Source organism: Stenella coeruleoalba (genome assembly GCF_951394435.1).
Source record: "Stenella coeruleoalba genome assembly, chromosome: 1".
In the NCBI taxonomy this organism is placed as follows: domain Eukaryota; kingdom Metazoa; phylum Chordata; class Mammalia; order Artiodactyla; family Delphinidae; genus Stenella; species Stenella coeruleoalba.
This window is the reverse complement of record NC_137169.1, coordinates 186688719-186715486: the sequence shown is the minus strand read 5'-3', so window position 1 is coordinate 186715486 and position 26768 is coordinate 186688719. Positions and strand designations below refer to the sequence as shown.

Below are 26768 nucleotides of genomic sequence, written 5' to 3'. Positions count from 1 at the left end.
CCGACAGATAACTCGGAAGTTCAAACTAATACGCGGCTAGGGTCCAAATAGTCTACATTTTATTTTTTAATAAAGGTTCATCCAGTTTTCACTTACTGAAGTCTTACAGAAGATGTTCTGTGTTACTTGAGTTTAAACGCACCACAGAGTGTGTTTACTTTTTTCTTTTGGAAAAGTATTCCGGAAACGAAACCCTGAGTAATCGGAAGTGATTATTTGTGAACCAGAAGCTTGATGTCACCAAGGCCTGGGCGGATTGGCTTCCGAGTGCAAGAGTTGTGTGTGGAGAAGTTAGCCCAGTGAGATCTAGACGAAGAACCTGTAAGGTGAGACCCCCTGCAATAGGAAGAGTAAGAGTCTGAGAGGTAAGTCCAAAAACGGACTTGTGTAACTAAGAGGGCGTTTTGGAACGGGACGGCGGTCTGAGTTGAAGTTTGGTGTTCAATCGCTTTGTAAGGCAAGGTTGCCTGTTGTTCCAGGAAGGCTTGTTCAGACAGGCACGGAACTTGGGATTCTACTTCTGGGGACCGCAGAGGTTGACAGGCTTGTCGCTTCCATCCTGCCGCCTTCATACCTGTTACCCACTCCAGACCCATCCTTCACCCCCTTCCCTTGGTGTTTGCCGGCCGACATTGGCTGTGCTCGTACATTTCGCTGCGCTCGTACATTTCGCTGCGCATCTTCCGAGGGCTCACTGCTCTTTCGAAGGGTCTTTGGAGACCTGTTTTCTGAACAATAGGAGGAGGGTTTGTGACTTTTGAGGAAGGTAGTCGTGGGAGACGCTATGCCAAGTTATATCGAGTACCCGAGTGATCATTTTTATGGTGAAACCAGTTGTCATCCAGTGTCCAGTTCATCATACTCATAATCACTGCATTAGTATCACCTTCTTTCTCACGTTCTCCACTGAATCTTAGTCTATACTGTAAGGCCATGCATACACTTCTGAAAGCATATGCTATGCCATTTTAATTTTATTACCAAGAAGTGCAAATTATCATGAATTTTTTGTCGCTTGTTAAACATCTGAAGAGAAGCTCCTCTCTGATATATATAGTGAACAAAATAGTGTCAATAATGTCTACTGAGAACATAATTACTTTAATTACTTTTAAATTCCTGGCGTCATATCAGTGATACAAAAGCCCCTACAGTAACTATAGTACTCTTTCTGAGCTAAATTTAAGAACACACATCTGATAATTTAGAATATACTGGTGGTAATTTAGAGTATACACTGAAACAGAAATTTGAAAATAAACCACCCCTAATTTTTTGAGACATTTGGGAACCATAACAATATCACCTTGTGAAAAGGGGCTATTAAGGGGCACCTCCTAAATGCAGCCTTATTAAATGCAGAAGGAGAATATCACAGTATATCAATTACAGGGACTTAGTGAATGTGTTTATATGGTATTGTTTTAATTCTTTCATTTTATACATTTTTAGGTTTTTTAGTAGAAGTCTTGGGGTACATTTTTATTGGTGAAAAAAATGACTACTCTTGAAAGTTTAGAAACCAAAGGTAAGTGTTCTTCTTTTGCTGATAATTGTTTTTAAAACATGAAATTTATGATGATAGGACGAAGGACTGTTTGAGCCAGGTAACCAAACCCCATAGAGCCCTTGGGAATCATTTGTATTTCATATCTCTTCATGTTTGTTTTTTAATGCAGTGTTTACATTTCAGTACTACAGATATACAGGTGAATAGTAACATTATTTGGTAGTATTTATTAGATGACTACTACTGTTAAACAGTAGTGTAAAAGCAAATTTTTATAGCTATGTTCTCTGTCCACTAGAAGATTAAGATTTAAATAATAAGAATGTACAGTTTTAAAGATTTGGGTAGATGGACAAACAACTATCAGGTATAAAAGACCTTTTTCTTGTTGCATTGGTTTGTTAGGGCTGCTGTAACAAAGTATCATAAACTGGTGGCTTAAACAACAGAAATTTATTGTCTCATGGTTTTAGAGTCTAGTAGTCCAAGATCAAGGTGTTGGCAGAGCCATGCTCCCTCTGCAGGCACTAGGGAAGGATCTGTTCGAGGCCTCTCGCCTAGTTTCTGGTGGTTTGCTGGCAATTTTTAGTATTCCTTGGCTTGTAGACACATCACAGTGATCTCTGCCTTTTTGTTCACATGGCATTCTCCCTGTGCATGTATGTCTCTGTGTCCAAATTTCTCCTTTTTATAAGGACATTAATCATATTGGATTAGGGTGCACACTACTCCAGTATGATCTATTCTTAACTAATTACATCTGCAATGACTTTATTTCCAAATGAGGTCACATTCTGAGGTATGGGTGGGACACAATTCAACTCAGAACATTTGCTAACTACAGTAGTTACTTTTTAGTCCTGCCTTGCTTGTCCTTTGTGTAACATTTCATACTATTGATCATGCCCACTTTTTGAAATACTTTCTTTCCTTGATTTCCATGACTTTACTCTTATTTTCCATCTACTCTATGGCCCTTCACTGTCCAATGCAGTAGTCACATGTGGCTATTTGAGCTTAAATTAATATTTTTAAAAATTAAAAATCCAGGGCTTCCCTGGTGGCGCAGTGGTTGAGAGTCTGCCTGCCGACGCAGGGGACACGGGTTCGTGCCCGGGTCTGGGAGGATCCCACATGCAGCGGAGCGGCTGGGCCCGTGAACCATGGCTGCTGAGCCTGAGCAGACTGCGCGTCCGGAGCCTGTGCTCCGCGACGGGAGAGGCCACAACAGTGAGAGGCCCGCATACCGAAAAAAAAAAAAAAAAATTAAAAATCCAGTTTCAAAAAAAAAAAAAAATCCAGTTTCTCAGTCACATTAGCCACATTGAAGTGCTCAATAGCCACACGTGGCTGGTGGGTATTGCATTAGAAAGTGCAGATATAGAACATTTCTATAATTGTAGAAAGTTCTGTTGGACACCACTGCTCCAGTTATAGTTTCTTTTTAATTCTCCTCTTTTTCTGGTTTATCTTTTAAATATTAATGTTTTCAGCCCTCCTTCTCTTCTACTCTCACAGCTTTAGTAATTATAAGGATGGCTTCCAAATCTATCTATAGCTCAGATCTCTTTCCTTGTGATTCAGACCCTTGTAGCTTACTGTCTACTGATTATCTTCACTTAGACATAGATAACAGTCTTAGCATGTCCCAAAGTGAGCTCCTCTTGATTCAGGTTATTCTTGGGTAGAGTGAGTTGTGGAGGTTGGAGCTGTCAGTGAGAGATGGGAAACTATTTTCTAGAAGCCAGTTTTGCAGCAAGCAGATCTCCAAAAGCAAACTCTTTAAAGGGGGTTTAAATGTGTTTAGACAGCGAAGATCATGCCAATAAATATTTAATTGAATTTAATTCAGCTGAGTGCAAGAGCATTTCAGGTCACCAGAGGCTTTTTATATTATTAGAATAAGCAAACCAGAAACTGAAATGAAAGTAATAAGCTGGGGATTAATGGGAAATAAGAGCAATTAAATCATAACTACTATGAAAGCAGTTAGCATGGTACCTGGCAAAAAGCGAAAAACTAAATACATTATCATTAGTAATTAGAAGTTAGTTATTGCAAGGCCTCTGTGAAATTATTTATTTGTTGTTACTTGTTTGTACTGAGGATTAGAGTTATAAAGCACTTTCACATACATTACTTCATTTGATCTTAATTTTACAGTGAGGTAGGTAATTCAGCTGTTAGTCTTAATCCTTCGTTTAATATCATTTTAGCCGTTAGTGAAGAACAGTTACTTGTATCACATGGCCTGAGAAAAGGTGCACTTATATGGTTGACATTTGTCAGTTGCCTGCATTTCCTGTAACTGCCTCAGAAAAGAAGCAAGATTGGCTTATAGGGACAGAACTTCTCAGCAGACATTTGAGCAATGCTGTCATCATGAGAGGGATGTGTCCTTGCTGCTAAGGTTTTTTGAAAGGGAAACATGCAATAAATAGGAACAATTAGAAAATTAGAATTTGAATCCAAAACTTTTTGGGGAAGCAAGGTTGAAATTAAAAGTAAAGGGATTAAAGTCAGACAGTTTAGTGAAAATAGACCAAATAGGAAGGTCTGAGATGTTCAAATATTTATAATTCCATAAAATAGTCTAACTTTTAACTCTAAGTCTGTGGAACAATAGTTATTAGGTGAAAAAGGATTCCATGGACAGATAAATTAGAGAAATGCTGGATTAAGGGAGAGATTATACTACAGGACCCTTTAGAGCCTTTAATATACTAATGTACACTGTGCAGCTCCAAAGAGAGATATGTGGTATGCAGCACTGCCCACACTTATTTGACCGGGAAGCTCTTTTTATTTGCGGGGCCTGTGATAAAAGGAACGTTTGGATTCCACATCAGTAAACGTGGGCCTGACTCTTAAGTCAACTGCCTATAGCATATTTTTCTAATTTAGTGGTAAGTAAGCTTCATTGGGTGATACTGGTGACATATAAAAGAATATTAATTTAAAATTACCAAGTGATGATCCCTAATTTTACTGTTTTATAACTGAATCTGCAGACGATCTGAAAAGTTTGTCAGATTATGAGTTAGTAATTAATGATTTCGTGTAGAGGAAAGAAATTGAGCAGTTTTTAAATGAGTTAGTTATTGGATGTTAAAAGGAAATCTTCTAGGTGGTGTGTTAATGTTAACATTGATGAACTTCCATAAGCACTTACTCACCTTTCTGCACCAAGCACCATTTCATTAAGCTGATGATACCAAGATTAGGAGGCAGTCCCCGCCCTGAGGAGATCTCAACAGTTTAGGAAGGAAACAAATTATTTTGAAACACTCTTCTATTTGCATTATTCTGAAAGCAATGTAGGATGGGGGGGGGAGGTAAGGTTACATGGTTTGCCCAAGGTCACACAATGTGTGGCAGTGGAGACTGAAGTTTTTGACTCAGAGTCTAGTCTAGTTTTATTATACCATCCTGCTGACTCTGAGTATCTGTCTCCATAGATTTACAGTTTTATCAAAAAAGGAGAAATGTTTGTTTCATTACAGACTATAAAATAATGTTCTTTTTGCCTCAGTATTCTAGAGCAAGGGTTGGCAAATTATGGCTCTTGGGCCTGCTGAGAATATTTGCAGGCAGTCTGATAATAGGGAACACGAGCTTTGAATCCCATTTAAGCCAGGTGTTATCCCAAGTAAAAAAGAACTCTATTCTTTTCATTATTAAACCTATATTACCCAAAAAAAACTTCACTCAATAATTATAATTTGAATTTCATCTTTAAAATTCTGTTTTTTCTCTTCATATATAAATGCCTATATATCAGTAGTATCCTTAATTTTGCCTCATGGTCCACAAAGCCTAAAATGTTATCTGACCCTTTATGGGAAAAGTTTGCCAACCCCTACTGAACAATTATTTGTTCTCTTGCTACATTTCACCAATTTGGGGGAAAGGCAGTGAGAATGAGCCATAAACCTTAGATATGTTTTAATTCGTTGATAAGTGATCACAGGTGGACGTTAATGTTGATGAGTAATTGAAGAATTGTTTTGTTGTTTCCCTTCAAAGAATGGGAAGGGATTGATGTTTTGCTTTACTTAAAATAAACATTACTCATAATTACAGAGCTGGTACCATAGATCACTGTCATCCCACTTGACTGAAGGTAATTGCTCATGAATGTGCCCTGGATTGGGCCTAGTGCATATGTAATAAAGGTTTCTCTGTGGGTCACAGAAAAAATAGAATTATGAAAGTGAGTTACTGGGCGAGAAAATGTAAAGCCCTGACTCCCCCTTGCCTCCTTGCCCGTGCACAGTAGCTAGAAGCACACTTGTTACAAAGAGGGAGCTGCCCTGTGAGATATGGTACAGCTTTGGGACTCACAAGTGCTTGAGTAAGTAGAACGGTTTAAATAAAGGAAGTGTAAATTGAGTTTGAACCAAATTGATTGAATTTCTTGATTGGAATTTTATGACAATTTTGTTTGAAAAGAGATTTCTGTTCAATACCCATTGTTTCTTTGCCTTTTAAATTTAGCATTAACCATTTTGTGATTTGCTCTTGAATCTCCATTACCTAAAATTCCAACTCAAAAATGTTACGACTTGCCTAGAAATCGTATTTAATCTTAACAGATGTCACACCTGCTTCTTATTTCTTCAGCTTCAGTGGGCCTGAATGGCATAGCTCTAGTGTGTCTTTTTGTTGTGTTTTTTTATTGTGAATCTGTAGTTAATTCATGACTCTACATTACTTCTTAAATGCCAGGATGTCTTAGTGACAAAATTAAATTTGCACAAGATAGAGTTAGACAAACTTGAAACCATATTTTAAAAGCATGGGAATAGGCCTTTATTTTTAAAACAGTTCAGTGGGAATTCTCCTTCTCCATGCTGATGTGCTACAGCGTGAACTAAGTACCAAACCCTTTATTTCACTTTCAGAAGTATTCCTTTGTTCATCTTTTTGAAAGTAGAGTGAGTCCTAAAGCTCAGGGTATGTCTTAGTTAACGTTTAATATAGAAATGACAAAATATTTTATTTTAATATAAAACGTTTTGTTAAATAGAACACCTTAATTATACCTCAGATGTCTTTCTACCTCCTGTGTAACATAACTCAGGATTCCCAGTACATTACTACATACTTAGGAAAAAGTCCCCAAAAATCTGATAAATGAAAAAATAGTCCTAAAGTCTGACGATATAACTTTGTAAAACTTTAGCATAAGAGAATAAAAGGCACAATTATATTTTATGATATTAAGCTTTTTCTCCCCTTAATCAAGATCCAAAGTTATTAGATTTTTTTAAAGAATAATAATAAAAGCAATAGGAGGTAACATTTAATGAGCGCTTACTGTGCCATTCTAAACACTTTAGAATGTTTTCTTATTTACTTTTAAGCATTGCATTAGCTCATGGATATGGAGCATGCAAAAAATAAAACTAAATAAAGACATAAGTAATAGATCTACTGATACGTCAGTAGAGTTATTTTGTGAGGCAGTTTGACAATGCAGATCTTCACCTGGCACATTAATTCTATTCTTGGGAATTTATTCAAAAGAAATAATTCAGAATTTGAAAAAAAAAACCTGTAGGCATAAAAATATTCACTAAAGCATTTTTATAATAAAAAATTGGAGTCTAAACATCCAGCAATAAAATAGTAATTAATTAAATAGTGCTATATTAACTTGAAGGAATAGTATAGTCATAAAATGAAAATATGAAGACTAGCAAAACAGAAAAATATATTAAGCTTATAAAGTTAATTATGAGTATAAGTATATAAAAATATTGAAGAAATTTGAAGTAATGAAAAGTTATTTTAGAATGATTAGAATATACGTAATTTTTTCTTCTTAGTATCTTTTAATAATGTAATGTTTTAAAAAATAGTAATAGAAACCAGAAGATATGTGACTGTGTATGATGATAATCTGTTCTACTCTGTAGTTTCTGTATCTATATAACTAAGTTTGGAAGAAGAAGAAAAATAAGCTTATTAAAAAGTAGAAACCTGGGAGGGATGGATTGCGAGTTTGGGATTAGCAGATGCAGACTATTATATATCAAATGGATAAACAACAAGGACCTACTGTATAGCACAGGGAACTATATTCAATATCCTGTAATAAACCATAATGGAAAAATATATGAAAAAAATGTATACATACATATAACTGAATCACTTTGCTGTACACGAGAAATTAACACAACATTGTAAATGTATATTCAAATCATATGAATATATGATTTGGCTAGATAGTAATGAATTCACCAAAGACTGATCAATAGTCCATGATTGTTCAATTAACATTTTTGTAGAAATCAAATTTCTGTAGAAATATGTTTCTACCACTTATTGCACACTTATTATATATTACCCAGTAACACATGTTATCTTTTTACATGTATGTCCTGTCTCCTCAAGTTTAGATAGTAAGTTTCTTAAGCATAGAGGTCCCCACTACCTCATACAATGTCTGGCCAATATTAGGCACCAAGCAGCATGTTTGTTGCCCGTAAAACTCAGAAGTTTATCATCACCATTGTTATATGTGCTTATCCTTTTCCCCTCCTCTTGCTTCCATTTATTTATTGTTTATCAGATAGAGAGTTCTGGGTACAAGGCACTTTACTAAGAATATAGTGGTAAATGAGTGACACATAGTCCCTACCCTCATGGAACTTATATCCTAGTGGAAGGCACGAATAGTATATAACTAATTACACTGAAAAAAATGTTTACCATTTTGATAAATGGTAAACAGAGAAAGGCATGGTCTTTTCTCTAGGGGCGTGTAAACAAAGAACCTAGCCTAATCATGGAAGATTAGAGAAAGGCTTCCCTTTGGAAAGGTTGAACTGAGATTTGAAGGATGAGTAGGGGAGAAGAAGTTAGGAAGAAGATTCCAAGAAGAAATGTCTGCAGAGGAAGAGGAAGGCATTTGCTCCTATTGAGACACTAAAAGAAAGCAAGTAACACTGGAACTTAGGATCTGAGGGAGTGAATGGCATAAATTGAGACCCAGGAGATAGGCGGGGGCCAGATCACCAAGAGCCATATAGGCCATGGTAAGGATCTTGGTCTTTATTCTGAGTGACAGGAAGCCATTCAGGGGTTTGATGCAGATCAGATCTGCATTTTTTTAAGTTCACTATAACTGTTATATAAATTCTGTGGGCTTTTGCAACCTGACAAATAGGGCTATTAGCAGAGGCAGTAAGTTCAAGGTTGATGAGGCAATAGTTTTGTGTGTGGAAGGCCTCCCAGACCAATTAACAGCTTAGCTCTGGAGTCATATTCGGACTCAAATCCCAGTTTGACACTGATGATTTGGACAAGCTATTTAACCTTTCACAGCCTCTGTTTCTGTCTACAAAATGGGTACTATTGTGCTTACCCCATGAAACTTGTAAAAATTAAATGATATTGATGCATCTGAAGGACTTAGAACTATGTCCTTGGCACATAGTAAATTGAATAAAAGCTAATTATTACCATTCCTAGGTTTTGGCCTCCATTTTCTCAGATGTGTGCTGGACTTGTAAAATGGCAAGGAATCTAACTTGTAGCTCATAGGGATGTTACCGAATATACTAATTCAAGAACTCCATGTAGGTTAGGTATCATCTCAGCCATTTCCTCAGGGTTGCAACATTTCCCATTCTAGCAGATCCTCCATTCTTTCTAAGCTCTAAACCACTTATTTTCTTGAATCAATTAGTGAAATTAGCCCTTTCTTGGAGAAAGATGACTCAGTGAAACTTCTTACACTGCTTAATTTGAGGTAAGGTAAAATAGGAGAAAAGAAACAAAATTTTTGTTATTTGACTGGAGCAATGATAGTATAGTGGTGAGCATAGCTGCCTTCCAAAGGTTATCTAAACTAAGGACGGCTAGCCAGGTTTGTCTTATATGAGGGGAGTTTTTTTTTTTTTTTTTTTTTTGGCTGCATTGGGTCTTCATTGCTGCACACGGGCTTACTCTAGTTGTGGTGAGCAGGCTTCTCATTGCGGTGGCTTCTCTTGTTGCAGAGCATGGGCTCTAGGCATGTGGGCTTCAGTAGTTGTGGCATGTGGGCTCAGTAGTTGTGGCTCACGGGCTTAGTTGCTCCGCAGCATGTGGGATCTTCCCGGACCTGGGATCAAACCCATATCCCCTGCATTGGCAGGCAGATTCTTAACCACTGCGCCACCAGGGAAGTCCCAGACGGGAGATTATTTTAATTGAGCAAATTAGTAAATGTGTGCAGCAATGTATTAAGTTACAGAGGAAAGGAATGGGAGCTACCATTTATTGAATGTCTGCAATTCTGTGCAAGACACTTTTGACACTTAAAGGGGCAGTGTGTGCAGTGATTAAGGCCTCAGTCTTTGGGACCAGGCTGCCCAGAATTGCATTCTGCATCTTCTACTTACTTACTGTGTGGTATGACTTTGGGCAAGTTCTTGAACCTCTTTGTGCCTTACTTTCTTCATCTATAAAATAGAGCTAATTATATTTACCTCAAAGGGTTACTGTAAGGATAAATGAGTTATGTGTAAAGTATTTAGAATAGTGTTTGGCACATGGTAAATCTTTTATAAATGTTTATTTGTTTTTCTCATTTAAGACATAAGGTAACCCTAGATGTATTGTTAAATTCTTTTCATGGAGGCTGAAACTGAAGCTCAGATAATTGCAGGATTTTGTCCAGGATTGTACAGGTAGCAGTGGTGGAAATGGGACTCAAAACCAGATCTGGCTGATCCCAGAGTTCATGTCATTTCTATAATACCATGCTCCTTCCACTTGTTTAGGGCATGATGCCTGGCCGTAGTGTGCTTATCAGACTTATTGGGAAAGTGAGATTTAGCATATAACAAAACCCATAAATGATAATTATGGTTCATGATTAAGATTCAAACTGAATGTTTGAGATGGTAAGTAGCATAGGCATTCAGAGAGTAGACTAGAACAGTTGGGAAAATTTAACGCAGAGTAGAGTTTAAGCTGACTTCTTAAAGGGATAAGTGAGAATCACAGTAAGTGTCGAAAGAAGCCATTTAAGAGAATAAGAAATAGCAGAAACAAAGGTCTAGGAGAGAGAGTATTAAGGAATCTGGTTGGATAACTTGTGAAGCATTCTTTGCTAAGAGTTCACAAAAACAGGTCAATCTATTTTGAGGTAGACACTTTCAAATACGTATATACATAGCTTATTTTATTTTTATATTTAATATTATTGAGTGTCTACAACGTGCCAGGCATTTGATCTTATTACATTGTTTCGTACCACAACCCTGTAGCATAGTTGTTACTATCTCCATTTTGCAGATTAGGAAATAGAGATTCATGGAGGGTTACATTATTTACTTAGGATTATACTAGGAAGTAGAAGTTGAAGCCGAATACCTTGATTCCAAATCTCTTGCAGTTTCTACCAAGAGAGAAACCATTTACTTAAGGAAAGTTTGAACCTGTAAGACTTTGTTCATCTTTTGTTGACACATGATTATTTTGAAAATTTTTACTCTAAATGTTTTCCCTTTTTTTCAGTACCAGGAATTCTGAATGTAGGATAAAGCATGTCTTAGCATTTTCCTGGCATTTCTTTTCAGTAAGTAGTTTATGTTTCGTTTTCCCTTCTATAGTCATCCTTACTTCATCCCCAATTCGAGGAGCGGGAGATGGAATGGAAACTGAGGAACCATCTAAATCTATTGAAGTTACTCCTGGAATCCAACCTATAAAGCATCACGTCCTTCCAAGTCCACGAAAGAAAGCAGTTCCGTCAGAGAGCCCAGGCGTTCTTCAGCTAGGGAAGATTCTCGCTGAAAAAGCAGTGGAAGTCGAAGCTGTAAGAATATTAGTTCCCAAAGCCGCTATAACCCATGATATCCCCAACAAAAATGCAAAGGTTAAGTCTCTGGGACATCACAAAGGAGAATTCCTTGGCCAGCCAGAGGGAGTTGAAGAACCCAGAAAGGAACTATCCGAGGTAAAGAATATATTGGAAAAGCTCAAGAACTCTGAAAGGAGGTTACTACAGGATAAAGAAGGTCTTTCAAACCAGCTCAGAGTACAGTCCGAGGTAAGAACAGCCTTAATAGGTTTAATGAGTACCTCTCTTTATACCTGGGCCTTCTGAGCCTGCATGTTAGAAAACAATACTTCCTCTTGCAATGTCATTGTAACTTGTCATTTATCTAAAAAACTTCCTCTTAAATTTCTCATTCTCTTTAGTGCCTCTAATAGAAGTAGTTTATGTTGGGAACTTATCCTCTAAACATGGTTGAAGTATGAGGTACTTTGGACAATGTGAGGTACTTCGGACAAGACCACCTACAAGTTGTAAAGGAGGTTACAGTTATGAACTTGCAAACCAGAGATTGACTAAGTAAGACTAGCTAATAATCCTTGCTTTAAGAATCCATAAATTCCAAGTATTTTTTTCTATGTGTAGATAATACTTAGAATAAAGAGAATGGTGGTATAAGTATCAGTGTCTTCATTGTAAATGGAAAATTATCTATAGTGCTTGATTCACTTTCTTTAATCTTTACATCTTAGTAATGGCCTTACCAGCCCCAGTTTGCCTCTCTGTTAGATTATACATCTTTTTGCTAGATGTTAGTCTTTGTGACACCATGGTTAGTGGTTGTCATTCAAATATGTTTCTAATATATTTAATAATATATTTTTAAATAACTGATTTCAAATTACAAAACTAGTACATATTTATTTGTAAACATTTTAGAAAATACAGAAAAAATAATGAAAATAGTGCTACCTATATTATACCATCTGGCTATAAATGCATAATTATACATACTGAGTATATTTTTGCCTTGTAACTCACTTTTTTTAGTTGTCTTTTAGTTGTTAATACAGGATATTCTATTAAAATATCATTATTAATAGCAACAGTGTTCTTCAATGACTGCACCATATACCAATACCTTTTATTGGACATTTATGTTTTAATTTTTTGCATTTTTGATAACAATGTGAAGAACATGCTTATAGACATGTGAATTGCTTTTTTGCTTAAATTCTTAAAAATAAAAATCCTAAGGCACAAAGAAATCAATTTTTAAATGTTGGAAAAGATTTATAAAACACTCAGTCATATCTTTTAGCAAAATTTATTGGTTCACTTTTCTAATTTTTTGCCTTTAAGTGTTGACTGGAGGCAGTTTGTAATTTTTATGATAATGATTTGTACTCTTATAATAAGAGGCTCAGATTATAACCACATGGACTATAGATTAATAGAGATATAGACATGGTTATATACATTATGAAACTTAAATATTTAATATCACTTTTTGATACACACTTTCAGTAATGGAGGTCCAAACTACATGAAACAGTTTCTCTTTTGTTCATTTTGCTACATTAAAGTCACTGGCATCACTTTGAGCTTGTTGTATTGGTCATGATTTCCTCCAGGTCAATCGTGAGTTAAAAAAGCTGCTGGTGGCTTCTGTTGGGGATGATCTTCAATATCACTTTGAACGTCTAGCCCGTGAGAAAAATCAGCTTATTTTAGAAAACGAAGCCCTAGGTCGAAACACAGCTCAGCTTTCCGAACAGTTAGAACGGATGTCCATACAGTGTGATGTGTGGCGAAGTAAATTCCTTGCAAGCAGGTATTTTCTATTTTAAAGAGTATTTCATTTCCTAGCTTTTGCTCTATCAGACTTTTGACCCCTAATGCAAGAAAATAGATTGTAGTGTGAAAATTTCTGATTCAAATTGTCAGAGTACCTCGTGTATTATTTAAGATGTGGACTCTTCCTCCTCTGGATGGTCATACAGTCTCCGTAAATGGAAAAGTGGTATCAAAAGGCACCTCCCTCATTCCAGAATTCTGAGTTACTCTTCTATAGTAGAAATCACTCCTACTACAATGTTTAAGATCAAAACAAAACTGTAAACTCAGTCAATTAATAAATATGTAAATTTTTTAAAAGACTATTTTTCCCCACCTTCTATCTGGAGAACTCAAATATCATTGCCACTCCGTACATCATATTTTGTCTCTCGTGCTCTGTTCTTATAGCTCATTTTACTACATAATAGAGCTTCCCAACCTTTTTCTCACCATGCACAAACAGAAAATGATAACATCTGTATGACATACTGTATAGCCTATTGGATGAGGCTACTCTCCAGTAGAGGTGAGAACCCCAGGCCCCTAGAACCACCAGGCCCATGGTAGTTGGGAAGCTCTCTTATATATTATGATTGTCTATTTATCCCCTCCTTCCAACTTTGAGTTACTGGAGAAAGGATCTGGGTGTTATCCATCTAACACACATCTATTTCTAATTGTACTATTATAGGATCTATTTGGAGAAATGAATTTACTGTTTATTGACTATTTACTGTTTATTGACTTAGAATGAATATTAATTAATTCTCATTGAACAGCTTAAGAAGCAAATCATGCATATATTTTACAGATTACTGTAATAACTTTTTTTTAACATTCTGATCGATGCTGATAGTAACACGTTAAGGGCAATAATAATTAAACCAAACTTTATTGATATTTTAGTTGATTTAATCTTTTAATGTCAGAATTGTTTTCATTTTAAGGAATTCAGTGGTTACTATGGTCTGAGACTTTAGTTTTAAGATTTTCAGCTGAATAAAAATACTTTAAAATTTTGCTTCATTTCCATCAATAGAGAATTGGTTAAATACATTTTGGTACATCCAATCAGAAGAAAACATTAAGCTGTTTTTTTTTAAAAAAGGGAATGAGTTAGCTCTATGTGTGCTAATATGAAAAAAAATCACCAAGATAAATTATTAGGTGAAAAAAAGCAAACTATAGAAAAGTTTATATTAAATAATCCCTTTTTTGTAAATAATATGAATATAGTTATTTTTACACATAATTTTTTGTTGATATACACATAAATTATTTTTTTCTAGAAAAATATGTTGGTTACTTTATTGATCACTGACTATAAAAGAAGGATGGGGATGCTGGTCTGGAAGAAGGACTTAGTTTTGCTTTTTTATAAATCTTTCTATATTTAATATTTTTCTAAGGACAAAAAAGTAATTGATGGCAGAAAAATAACTCATTTTTTTCTCTTAAATTTTCCATATTTAAAAAACATTTAAATAATGTTATTTTTTTCCAAAACTTGATTAATCTAGAATAAGACTAAAGTACAAGTTCCAAAGTCACTATATAGGAAAGTTAAAAAACTGTTTCCTTTGTCATTTTGTAAACAGATATTTTAATTGAGTCCCTTTAATAAGTTCTAAGCTCATAAAGATTTTAAATGTTTTTTAGTGAAGATTTAAAAACTGAGAAGTAATTTGACAATATTAAATCTTTTTTGTAAGTTTTTAAAAATGACAGTCACAAAGGTAGTATATTAACTTCTTAACACTGTCAGAGAATTTATATGTAAGACTTTAATCTTTTCCAGGGTTATGGCAGATGAGTTAACCAACTCCAGAGCGGTTTTACAGCGTCAAAACCGTGATGCACAGAGTGCTATACAAGATCTCCTGAGTGAACGGGAACAGTTTCGTCAGGAAATGATAACTACACAGAAGTATGGCACTTGTTTACATTCTGAACTCTTCTCCTTTCTCCTGCAATTTTTGTTATTGAGATAGTTCTTTAGTATTTCTATATTTAATAACTTATTGAGCATATATGTTTTAAAACAGATGCCCAGGGGAGGGAGAAAGACTGAAAAAACAGAAGACATGCTTCTTTTATTCTTAATTGGGGAGAGAATTAGTTATATCTATAATAGAAGAAATCTCTGGATTTAGAAGTAATTTTTGGTTATAGTTATAGCAGTTTTGTATGGTTTTTGGTAGAAGCCAAAAAGCATACCAGTCTTTCCTTTGGAAGGAGATCTTTTTTTTTTTTTTTTTTTTTGCGGTACGCGGGCCTGTCACTGTTGTGGCCCCTCCCGTTGCGGAGCACAGGCTCTGGACGCGCAGGCTCAGCGGCCATGGCTCACAGGCCTAGCCACTCCGTGGCATGTGGGATCCTCCCGGACCGGGGCACGAACCCGTGTCCCCTGCATCGGCAGGCAGACTCTCAACCACTGCGCCACCAGGGAAGCCCGGAAGGAGATCTTTTTGAGGATTGTTCTACAGTATTAGAGCTTACTTTCATGTCTATATGCACCAGAACTGTCAAAATTGATAGTCTTCCTTAAATGTACTTTATACTTTTATGTAGTTGATTTCTTACAAATCAAATAAGTAAAGGTCAAGAGAAAATCATAGGGGAAATTAGAAGAATGAAAACACAATATATCAAAATATCAGATTTTGTGGGAGGCAACTAAAGCAGTGTTTAGAGGGAAATTTATAATTTTAAATGCTTATTGTAGAAACGAAAAAAGGTCTCGTCAATAATCTAAGCTTCCTTCTTAAGAAACACAAAGAGCAAATTAAGCAGAAGGAAGAAAAGGATGAGAGCAGAAATAAATGAAATAGAAAGCCAAACACTGGTTCTTTGAAAAGATAAGTTTACAAAACCTCTAGGCAGTATAATCAGGAAAAAAATAGATACAAGTGACTAGTATCAGGGATGAGGAGAGGGGTACACTACAGATTCTGTAGACATAGGAAAGATAATAAGGGGATGTTATGAACAACACTATGCTAATCAATTCAACAACTTAAATGGACGATCTCTTTAAAAGACCCAAACCACCAGAGTACCCAAGAACAGATAACCTGAATAGCCCTAACCTATTAAAGCAATTTACTTTGTAGTCAAAAACTTTCTAGTAAAGGAAACCCCAGGCCTATATGGATCCATTGGTGAATACTAACAAATATCTAAGGAGGAAATAAAACCAAATTTACACAAACTTTTCTAGAAAATAGAGAAGGGAACAACTTCCAACTCATTTTATGAGGCCAGCATCATCTTGACACCAAAACCAGACAGAGGCACTACAAGAAAACTACAGGCCAATATCTCTAATGAATACAGATGCAAAAATCCTTAACAGAATTTTAGTGATTCAAATCCAACAGTATATAAAAATGTTTATAGATTGTGGCCAAGTAGGTTTTATCCCAAGCATTATAAGTTAGTTTATCATTTAGAAATCAACCAATGTAACTCACACAAAAAATTATCATATACATATACCATATGAATATCTCAATAAATGCACAAATCTGTAGTTGTATAATACTGTATGAGTACACTATTATTACCTGTACTAAAATATGAGAACTAAAAAATGTACTGTTTGTTGAATGATTTCCAGATAACCATAAAATCAATAAGTGCTTTCTGTAATCTGACTTATTTTACCAGACTTCCTGATTTATTGAACTCTGAGAGAAAGATAGAGGAGAAAGATACTATATGATTTCAGAAATATGTTTCTCATTTATTCATCATTCTTGATTTTTAGATTTTATCCTTTTATTAATATTGAGTGCTCATGTGTGTTCTTTGCAGGTTGTTGGAGGAGCTCTTGGTCTCCTTGCAGTGGGGAAGAGAGCAAACTTACTACCCTAACGCGCAACCTCACAGCACAGCAGAACTAGCGTTAACAAATCACAAGTTGGCAAAAGCAGTAAATTCTCATCTTCTGGGAAATGTTGGCACTAATGGTCAAAAAAAGTTTCCATCAACAGTTGAATTCTGCAGCACCCCAGCAGAAAAAATGGCTGAAACGGTAAAATACTTCTCTTTCATGATCTGTGGAACCTCTAAGACTGTCCTCGTATTGAAAGGTGACATGTTGTAATGGAAAGTGCTTGGCATTGGGAGTTAGGAAATATGGGATCAAAATTTGATTGTCATACTAATGAGCTAGGGATCTTGTAGAAAATTATTTCCTCCTCTGAGCTTTAATTTTCTCAAACACTTGAGAAAAAAATGTAGTTGTAGTTGTTTTTAAAGATGACCTATTTTTTAGCTACTGAATCATTGATAATCCTTTTCTTGAGCTCATTTTGATATGAAAACCACTGTGTAGAACTATTAATTTAGTAATCAAGAGTAGATAATTGATTACTTCTGGTCTAAGATGTTATTTGTTTTTTCCCCATATAGATGGGAATGTGCCAGACTCCACAGAAGCAATTAGTGTAGACCTGGTACCTTCAGTCCTGTGTGAATTGAGGGCTCATGCAGGTGACCTGTCAAATACTGTGGTCTCACAGTTCTACAACCATCCAGGTTCACCCTCATCCCAGTCATAGGCCTTGTCATTACCAGAACTTTTCCACTTTTAAAATCTTCAACATCTCTCCATGAACTGTGATCTCAACAGTTTTGGGGATTCCATAAAATAATACATATAAAGCCTGTAGCAGTTTCCAGTATAGGTACAGTAATTTCTCAATAAATAGTAGCTATCATTTTTATTATTATATCCTTCATCCCTCTAATCCTGTTGCCTTTACAAGTCCTGTCAGTTCCTTCTAATTTATCCCCTCTCCCAAGTTCAAACACCTGATCTCCAGGCTAAACTTTAGTAATAGCCTCCTCACCAATATCCCCACCTTGCTTTTTACCTGCCTCCATGCCATCCTCTACTGTCAGTGAGTTATTTCAAAAATGCCAATCCCATCATTCTTGGTACTGCTGTTCAGAGGGCTCCCAGTCTCCCTCATTACTGAATCTGAATTATTTCATATTGTAGAGAAGGCCTTTCATTAATCATTATTCCAGTTCCCCTTCTCTAGTATCACTTTCCAGGTGTGTCCACCCTCTGCACTTCACATCCCAGCAGTGTTAACCACTTGCATTCCACAGATAGGCCACTGTATCTCATGCCTCTGTACATACTTTCCCTCTGCCTAGACTGCCCTCCCAACATCTCTCTTCTTGCCCAACCACTATATTGCCTTTAAGAATCAGCCTTCCCTGAATCCCACAGGCAAACCTAGATGTTCCTTCCTCCAGGCTTCCATTTTGTACACACATATATATATATATATATATATATATATATATCTAGTATAGCTCTTTATCATGTTAAATCTCTCTCCCAAACTGTGAGTTCCTTAAGGAGCTTATGTCTTGCATTTCCTCAAGGTCTGGCATAATCCTTTGTACAACAGTAGGTGTTCAGCTATTTACTGAATCAGTCCCTGAAACTAAACTCATCAGCTTTATCCAAAATCGTTTCTCTTTTTCTATTCTTTTGTTGGGAAATGGTGTTGCTGCCTACCTGGTTGCTGCCAGTAGCATTTGGTATAATTAACTACTCCTGATATCTTGAAACACTCTCTTCCCTTGGCTTACGTAACCCTACACCCTCCTACTTCACGATACATGGTGGGTAGCCTCAAGGCTTGGTTTACATCCCCTTCTCCCAATCCTTTATCCACCTTGTCTCATTGAACAAAACTGACAGTCCTACTTCCTTAGTGTCTCTTGGACCTTTTAGCCACATTGCTTCAAGGTCAGCATTTCTTAGCTAGATTATTGCTGTAAACTCCCTTTCTCTGTTCTTCCCATGTCTGCTTTAGTGCCCACTCCTTCCCTCATCCACCCGCTGTGTATAGAGTGATCTCTCTGAAAGGCACCCTGCTTAAAATCCTTCCCTATCACTTTCAGGCTAAAATCTAGAAACCTTGTATCTCTACTGGTATCTTGGTCTCCTTTAATTGTATTCCTTTGGCATTTTGTTCCTCCCTCTAAAGGCACATAATGTAATAACACATATAGAGAGTTGGGGTACTGTTATAATTTTCCCTTCTAAATTTATAAGCAGCTTTAAGATAAGCCCTTTATCTCTGTTTGTCCAGTAGCATCTAACCAAGTTCCGTAAAAAATAGAAGGATATCAAAAACTAAATCGAAAAAGCAGTAATCCAGTAGAAAAACAGAGGTACTAAAATAGAATGGTAGCTGTTAAATGATGCCAGGACATTTTTAAATTAGCTATAGCTCTTTGGGTACATTGGTAACTTAGAAGGAAAAAAACCTGCTGGACAATATGAGAGCTAGGGAAACAGACCTCTCAAGCCATTTCTGAAGCTGTTTTTGAATAAGCCTTACATCGAAGGAGAGAAAGCTCTTTCCGCTACTGCTTTTCCCAATTCCTTTCCAATTCCAGTACCTGCCTCCTTTGCTCAATAACCCATGTTCATCATATGATGATGGTTGGAAGAATATGAAAATGAGAAACAGGAGCTATGAGCCAGCCATGTTATCCTTGCCCTTAATTGGAGAATTTTTTTCAACCCAAGAGTTCTTCCTGTTGTGGGTCTCAGTAAAGGAAACAGAATAGGAAGAATCAGAGCAGAAGAAGAATTAAGAGAGTATGGTGTCCATGAATCCAAGAAACAAAAGCATGATCGTTAGCATCAAATATTGCATATAAATTAGAAAAAGAGAAATGAAAACCATTGATTTTACAAGTAAATGATCAAAAACTTTGAAATAACATTTCAGTAGAAGAATGAAGGCAGAATCCCAGTTCCAGGCAGTTCAGTGAAGGACTGAGGGAGAAAGGTAGTGCATACTTTTTGGTTAAAGATAAAAATCAACATCACTTATAGTAAAATTGATATAACCTAATTTTCTTTTATGTTTTCATATATTTTCATCAATATGCATAAGAGTAATTTCATTATTTTTTAAAATAGGTAACCTAGGTAATATAATAACTTGACATCATTGTCAAATTTAGAGCTTTTTGAGAAAAGGCATAAGTTCTCTAATCAAATGCATCATTCAGATGTTATCTTTTATGGCAGTTTCATACTAATGAAATAGCACTTTTATATATTAATAAAACCAAGGGCTTTTACAGTCCTTCCTGCATACATCTGACATCACCTCTTATTTTCCTTAGGTTCTACGCATTTTGGATCCAGTCACCTGTACAGAGAGCTCAGCTGATAATCCGTTTTCTGAGTCTTCACCAACCACCTTACTTGCTACAAAGAAAAATATTGGACGATTTCATCCCTATACAAGATATGAAAATATAACTTTCAATTGCTGCAGTAACTGCCAGGGAGAACTTACTGCCCTTTAACAGTCAGTGTGTTGGAGGCACACTACAGAGTCATTATAATTTGGCGGCTGGGGTTCTTTTAATGCTAGAAGTATTATCACTTTCTATTTAATAATATATATCCCCAAAGATGTTTCATGTACTGGACTCTGGATTACCCTTTCTTAATAAATATCTCAGGGTAAGAAAAAAGTGAAACTGTGTAGCTATATTTGAAATAGACAATACAGGCATTACAGGATGGTTTTCCTAAAGGACTAAAACAACGATTCTGTACCTTCTTTTAGGCTCTAATTTATTAATCTTGCTATATATTTTACATAAGCAAATTAATTTCTGTACTCTAAAGCAAGGATTGGCAGACTACAGCCTTGGGTCATATGCAGCCACACCCATTCATTTACTGTTGTCTGTAGTTGGTTTCATGTGCTACAACAGCAGAATTGAGTAGCTACAACAGGGTTTGTATGACTAGCAAAGCCTAAAATATTTACCATCTGGTCCTTTACAGAAAAAGTTTTCTGACCTCCACTCTAAAGTAAAAGTAGCTGGCAGGGGTCGGGGAGGGAGTGGGGTAGGAGTCCTTTCCCTTTTTGGTGATTTTTAGGGGCTACAAAAGAGTCTTATGGAAACACTGTGGGTGAAGGGACTACTTTAAAAATAAATGCTATATGTTAGGAAACTTTTAAATATTTTACAGCCACATTAACAAATGCTTGAGCAAAACATGTTCTCATTTTGGTTTTGTGCAGGGGATTCCATATTTTGAATGGATGCAATTTGATATACAGAGGAAACATTCTAACTATTGAGCTCATTTTGGCAATTGCAGCACAACAGGAGTATCCAATTTGATACTTATGAAATATGGCAGAGAAAGTAGGATCTTTGGGCTTCCCTGGTGGTGCAGTGGTTGCGAGTCTGCCTGCTAATGCAGGGGACATGGGTTCGTGCCCCGGTCCGGGAGGATCCCACATGCCACGGAGCGGCTGGGCCTGTGAGCCATGGCCGCTGAGCCTGCACGTCCGGAGCCTGTGCTCTGCAATGGGAGAGGCCGCAGCAGTGAGAGGCCCGTGTACCGCAAAAAAAAAAAAAAAAAAAAACGGATCTTTCTAGAACATTGTTCAAACTCAAAAATGCAATTCATCAATTTTTATGTCATATATATTATTATTTACTTAGGACCGGCTATCATCAAACATCCTTTTGTATACCTTTAAAAATGTCCACAAAATGTTTACACCAAATTACCCTAACTGGTTGCAGAAGTGCCTATCAGTAAAGAAATCCTCAAAAGACAAATATGATCAAATAACAACATGTTTTAATGTCAACTTAATGGTTTTGTTTTGTTTTGGTCTGATTCATCTGAGTTATAGTTTCAAGTGGCAATAAATTTCTCTGCCTTCTTTAGTGTGAATATTTATTTATCTTTCCCCCAGAATGATGTGCTTCAATTCAAGTCTTCATCTAGCTTATACTATTTACAACTGATTCTTCAGCCTTTCCTTTAGGTTTACTTAGTATAAAACATAGGATAGGGAGGGTGGGAGGGAGGGAGACACAAGAGGGAAGAGATATGGGAACATATGTATATGTATAACTGATTCACTTTGTTATAAAGCAGAAACTAACACACCATTGTAAAGCAATTATACTCTAATAAAGATTTTTAAAAAAATAAAACATAGAGGAAAAGCTCCATGACAGTGGATTTGGCAATGATTTCTTGACTATGACACCAGAAGCACAGGCAACAAAAGAAAAAAATAGATAAACCTCATCAAAATTAAAACCGTCTGCACAGCAAAAGAAATAATGAACAGAATGAGAAGGCATCCTACAAAATAGAGAAAAATATTTGCAATCATGTATCTTTTAAGGGTCTAATGTCCAGAATAAATAAAGGGCTACGACTCAACAACCAAAAAACAATCCAGTTAAAAAATGGGCAAAGGAATAGACATTTCTCCACAAAAAGATATGCGAATGGCCAATAAGTACATCCAAAGATGCTCAACATCACTAATCATTAGGGAAATGCAAACTGATATCACTTCATATCCATTAGGGTGGCTATTACCAGTAAAGCAAAATAACAAGCGTTGGCAAAGATGTGGAGAAACTGGAACCCTTGTGCATTGCTGGTGGGAATGTAAAGTGGTGCAGCCATTATTGAGGACAGTATGGAAGTTCCTCAAACAATTACACACACAATTGCCACATGATCCAACAATTACACCTCTAGGTAGATACCCGAAAGAATTGAAAGCAGGGACTCAAAAGGATATTTGTATACCAATGTTCATAGCAGCAGCATTCTTCACAATAGCCAAACAGTAGCAATTCACATGTCCTTTGATGGATGAGTAGATAAAATGCGGTATATACATGCAATGGAATATTATTCAGCCTTAAGAAGGAGTAAATTCTGATATGCTACAGCACAGATGAATCTTTAAGACACTAGATGATTCCACTTATTTGACATACCTGAAATAATCAAATTCATAGAGACAAAGTGGAATAGCGGTTACCCAGGGTTAAGGGAAAGCAGAATGGAGAGTTGTGTTTATTAGGTACAGAGTTTCAGTTTGGGCTGTTGAAAATTTATGAAGATGGATAGTGGTGATGGTTGCACAACATATGAATGTACTTAATGACACAGAATTTTACATTTTAAAAAATGGTCAAAATCATAAATTAGGTAATATATATTTTACCACGATAAAAAAACTTTTAAAAATTATATACATACACTCATAACCACAAACTAGTGGCACACCTCTGCAACTGTTGCTTTAAGAGTGTCAATAATAAAGATAACAGTTAACTGAGCTAAACAACAAAAAAAAAAGTTCATATATCAACAACCTAACATTACACCTTAAGGAACTAGAAAAAGAAGAGCAAACAACCCAAAACTAGCGGAAGGAAAACAATTGAAGTTAGGGTGGAGATAAAATGGAAAAACAGAGAATCAAGGAAATCAAAAGCTGGTTCTTTGAAAAGATCCGCAGAATTGACAAACCTGTAGCCAGACTGACTATGAAAAACTGAAGATGCAAATACCTAAACTCAGAAATGAGAGTAGGACATTATTACCAACCTCATTTAAATAAAGGAACAATTATACACCAACAAATTAAATAATCTGAATGAAATGGAAAAGTTCCTAGAAACACAATTTACCAAAACTGACTCGAGAAATAGGAAATATGAACAAGCCTATAACAAGAGGTTAAATCAGTAATCAAAAACCTCTCAACACCAAGAGTGGATCCTAACGTGAGCTACGGATGTTGGGTGATGATGTGTCAATGTAGGTTCATTGATTGCAACAAATGTACCACTTTGGTGAGGGATGTTGATACTGGGGAAGGTTTTAGGGATGGAGGGAGCAGGGGATATATGGGAACTCTCTGTACTTTCTGCTCAACTTTGCTGTGACCCTAAAACTGCTCTAAAAAATAAAGTATATTAAAAAACAAAAAACATCCCAACAAAGAAAAGTCCAGGACCAGATAGTTTCACTAGTGAATTCTACCAACTATTTAAAGAATTTATACCAATCCACCTCAGTCCCTTCCTAGAAAATAAAAGCAGAGGGAACACTTCCTAATTCATTCTGAGGCCAGCATTACCCTGATACCAAAGCCAGACAAAGACACAAGAAAAAAATACTACAGAAAAATCTCTCTTACAAATACAGATGAAAAAAATCCTCACAAAATACTAGCAAACCAAATACAATATCATAGTAAAGGGATTATATACCACCAAGTGGTATTTGTCTCAGGAATGCAAGGGTGGTTCAATATAAGACTATCAACCAACGTAATATATCACATTACTAGAACAAAGAAGAAAAACCACATCATTTCACTTGACGCAGAGAGCATTTGATACAACCCAACACACTTTCATGATAAAAGCACTCAGAAAAATGGGAATAGAAGGAGTAAATAGAGGGAGGAATAAGAATAGAACTTCCTCAACTTCATAAAGGGCATTTATGGAAAACCCACAGCTAACATCATACTTAATGCTAAAAGACTAAAAGCTTTCCTCCTAAGATCAAGAACAAAATAAGGATGCCCAGGCAGAATGGACCGGCCACTGGAGACATTCTGTTCTGAGAAGCGGCCAGTGGCACGATGGAGCAGGGCCAGGGACCGCTTACACTTGAGATGGACCATGGAACAGCACATCCCAGAGGTGGAAGTCCAAGTCAAACGTAGAAGGACAGCCTCGCTACGCAACCAGGCGTGTCGCCTGTACCCGAGGTGGTCTCAGCAGCAGCAGCAAGTACCCGCGGTGGAATTCCATGTGGAACTGAGGCAGGCATTCTTAGCTGAGATGCCAAGAGGTGGTTAAAGCAGTATTGGAACACCTGGGTAGCTGATTCCAAGAGAAAAAAAACCAGCCTTCCCTTAGGTCTTAAGGATCCCAAAACTTTCCTGTAGGTATTGGACTTGGTGGAACAGCAATCATGACTGTGGGGAAGAGCAGCAAGATGCTGCAGCACATTGACTATAGGATGAGATGTGTCCTGCAAGATGGCCAGATCTTCACTGGCACCTTCAAGGCTTTTGACAAGCATATGAACTTGATCCTCTGTGATTGTGATGAGTTCAGGAAGATCAAGCCAAAGAATGCGAAGCAGGCAGAGCGTGAAGAAAAATGGGTTTTGGGTCAGGTGTTGCTGTGTGGGGAGAACTTGGTTTCCATGACTGTGGAGCGACCACCCCCCAAAGGTACTGGCATTGCTCGGGTACCACTTGCTGGAGCTACAGGAGGCCCTGGAGTTGGCAGGGCAGCTGGCAGAGATGGTCCAGCTGGTGTTCAAATTCCCCAGGCTCCTGCTGGGTTAGCAGACCCTGTCCGAGGGTTTGGGGGCCATCCCAACAGGTAATGATCCCACAGGGAAGAGGCACTGTAGCAGCTGCTGCAGTTGCTGCTACTGCCAGCATTGCTGGAGCCTCAACTCAATATCCACCAGGATGGGGGACTGCCCCCACACCTGTTGGTCGAGCAACCCCACCTCTAGGAATTATGGCTCTTCCACCTGGTATACGATCACCCATGCGCCCACCAATTGGGCTCCCCCCTACTTGAGGGATGCCAATAGGCATGCCCCCTCCAGGAATGAGACCCCCCTCCAACAGAAATAAGAGGTCCACCTCTCCCAGAAATGCGTCCAGCAAGACCCTAGGATACTATTGATCCTTCTTAGTCACTTTGTTTCCTGCAATGCGTCTTGTGAAATATGTGGAGTGTTCGTGAGCTTTTGTCCCCTCTGCTGCATTAATATTAGCTAATAAATGCATAAAGCAATTAAACTGTGGGGAAAAAAAAGACAAGGGTGCCCACTTTAACTACTACTACTCTACATTATACTAGACATGTTAGCCAGAGTAATCAGTCAACAAAAATAAATAAATAAAAGGCATCCCGTTGGATAGGAAGAAGTAAAACTACCCCTATTTGAAAATGATATTATCCTATATAGAGAAAATGCAAAAAAAAATCACTGAAAAAGTTTAGCACTAATAAACAAATTCAACAAAGTTGCAGGGTATAATATCAATGCACAAAAATCATCTATGTTTGTGTTTTGAGTATACAACCCATAAACAAAATTAAGAAAACAATTCCATTTGCAATAGAATCCAAAAGAATAAATATCTATAAATAAATTTAACCAAGTAGGTGAAAGATTTGTACATTGAAAACTATAAAACATTGCTGCACTAAATGAAAAGACATTTATGGATTAGAAGACAATATCATTAAGATGGCAATAGTACCTAAAGCCATCTACAGATTCACTGCAATCCTTATGAAAATTCCAACAGCTTTTTTTGTAAAAGAAAAATATTGTGGAATATTTAAATGCCAAATTGGTTTTTATCATTAAGGATAAACTTTAAACAACACAAGACTAGTTATAATGAAATGCTAAATTGCCTGGTGTATGCTCAAAGTGCTATAGGAAGTTGAGACAGGATTGAATAGCTCTCTGTGTTTTCTAATTTAGGGTCAAGTGATTAAGGTACAAATACCCAGTTGATAAGTACCTTGTCTTCTGAAGCTTTAACAGAACTCCTACAGCAACTCTCCACTCCCCATCACACTTGTATGTTTGCCTTTGTCCTCCAGTCCTCAAGTGCTCTTACACATATCAAGGATACTGTTCTCCCACACGCTGGATTCCTGTATACTCCTATATACCCACAAATGTCTACCAAGGTATGTAAGCTTTACAATATAACTAACAGAAAGGATTTTGCAATCATTCAGATCTCAGAA

At 36.7% G+C, this 26768-nt stretch overlaps 2 protein-coding genes and 1 pseudogene across 3 annotated transcripts; all 3 read left to right on the top strand.

The window, feature by feature from the left end:
• Positions 1–21: 21 nt before the first annotated feature.
• On the top strand, positions 22–21959 carry BLZF1 (basic leucine zipper nuclear factor 1). The gene is made up of 7 exons (XM_079924345.1): positions 22–365; positions 1453–1528; positions 11116–11555; positions 12917–13116; positions 14920–15048; positions 16938–17157; positions 20292–21959. Exons 2-7 carry the CDS (start codon positions 1498–1500, stop codon positions 20475–20477), a joined length of 1206 nt encoding a protein of 401 aa, XP_079780471.1. The 5' UTR covers positions 22–365; positions 1453–1497; the 3' UTR covers positions 20478–21959.
• Positions 21960–24563: 2604 nt separating this feature from the next.
• LOC307178677 (SNRPN upstream reading frame protein-like) lies at positions 24564–24921 on the top strand (the record flags this gene model as incomplete). The annotated part of the gene is made up of 1 exon (XM_079907096.1): positions 24564–24921. The coding sequence occupies one exon, from the start codon at positions 24564–24566 to the stop codon at positions 24831–24833; it is 270 nt and encodes an 89-aa protein (XP_079763222.1). The 3' UTR covers positions 24834–24921.
• LOC307189236 (small nuclear ribonucleoprotein-associated protein N-like) lies at positions 24841–25877 on the top strand (annotated as a pseudogene). Its single transcript has one exon. The product of its transcript is annotated as a small nuclear ribonucleoprotein-associated protein N-like (transcript).
• Positions 25878–26768: the final 891 nt, after the last annotated feature.

What these genes read in the sequence shown, in the direction of transcription:
- BLZF1 (XM_079924345.1), top strand. Translation starts at nt 1,498, where the DNA reads ATGACTACTCTTGAAAGTTTAGAAACCAAAG. An exon ending in TGAAAGTTTAGAAACCAAAG is followed by an intron (nt 1,529 to 11,115) that starts GTAAGTGTTCTT and finishes TCCCTTCTATAG; the next exon opens with TCATCCTTACTTCATCCCCA. An exon ending in AGCTCAGAGTACAGTCCGAG is followed by an intron (nt 11,556 to 12,916) that starts GTAAGAACAGCC and finishes GATTTCCTCCAG; the next exon opens with GTCAATCGTGAGTTAAAAAA.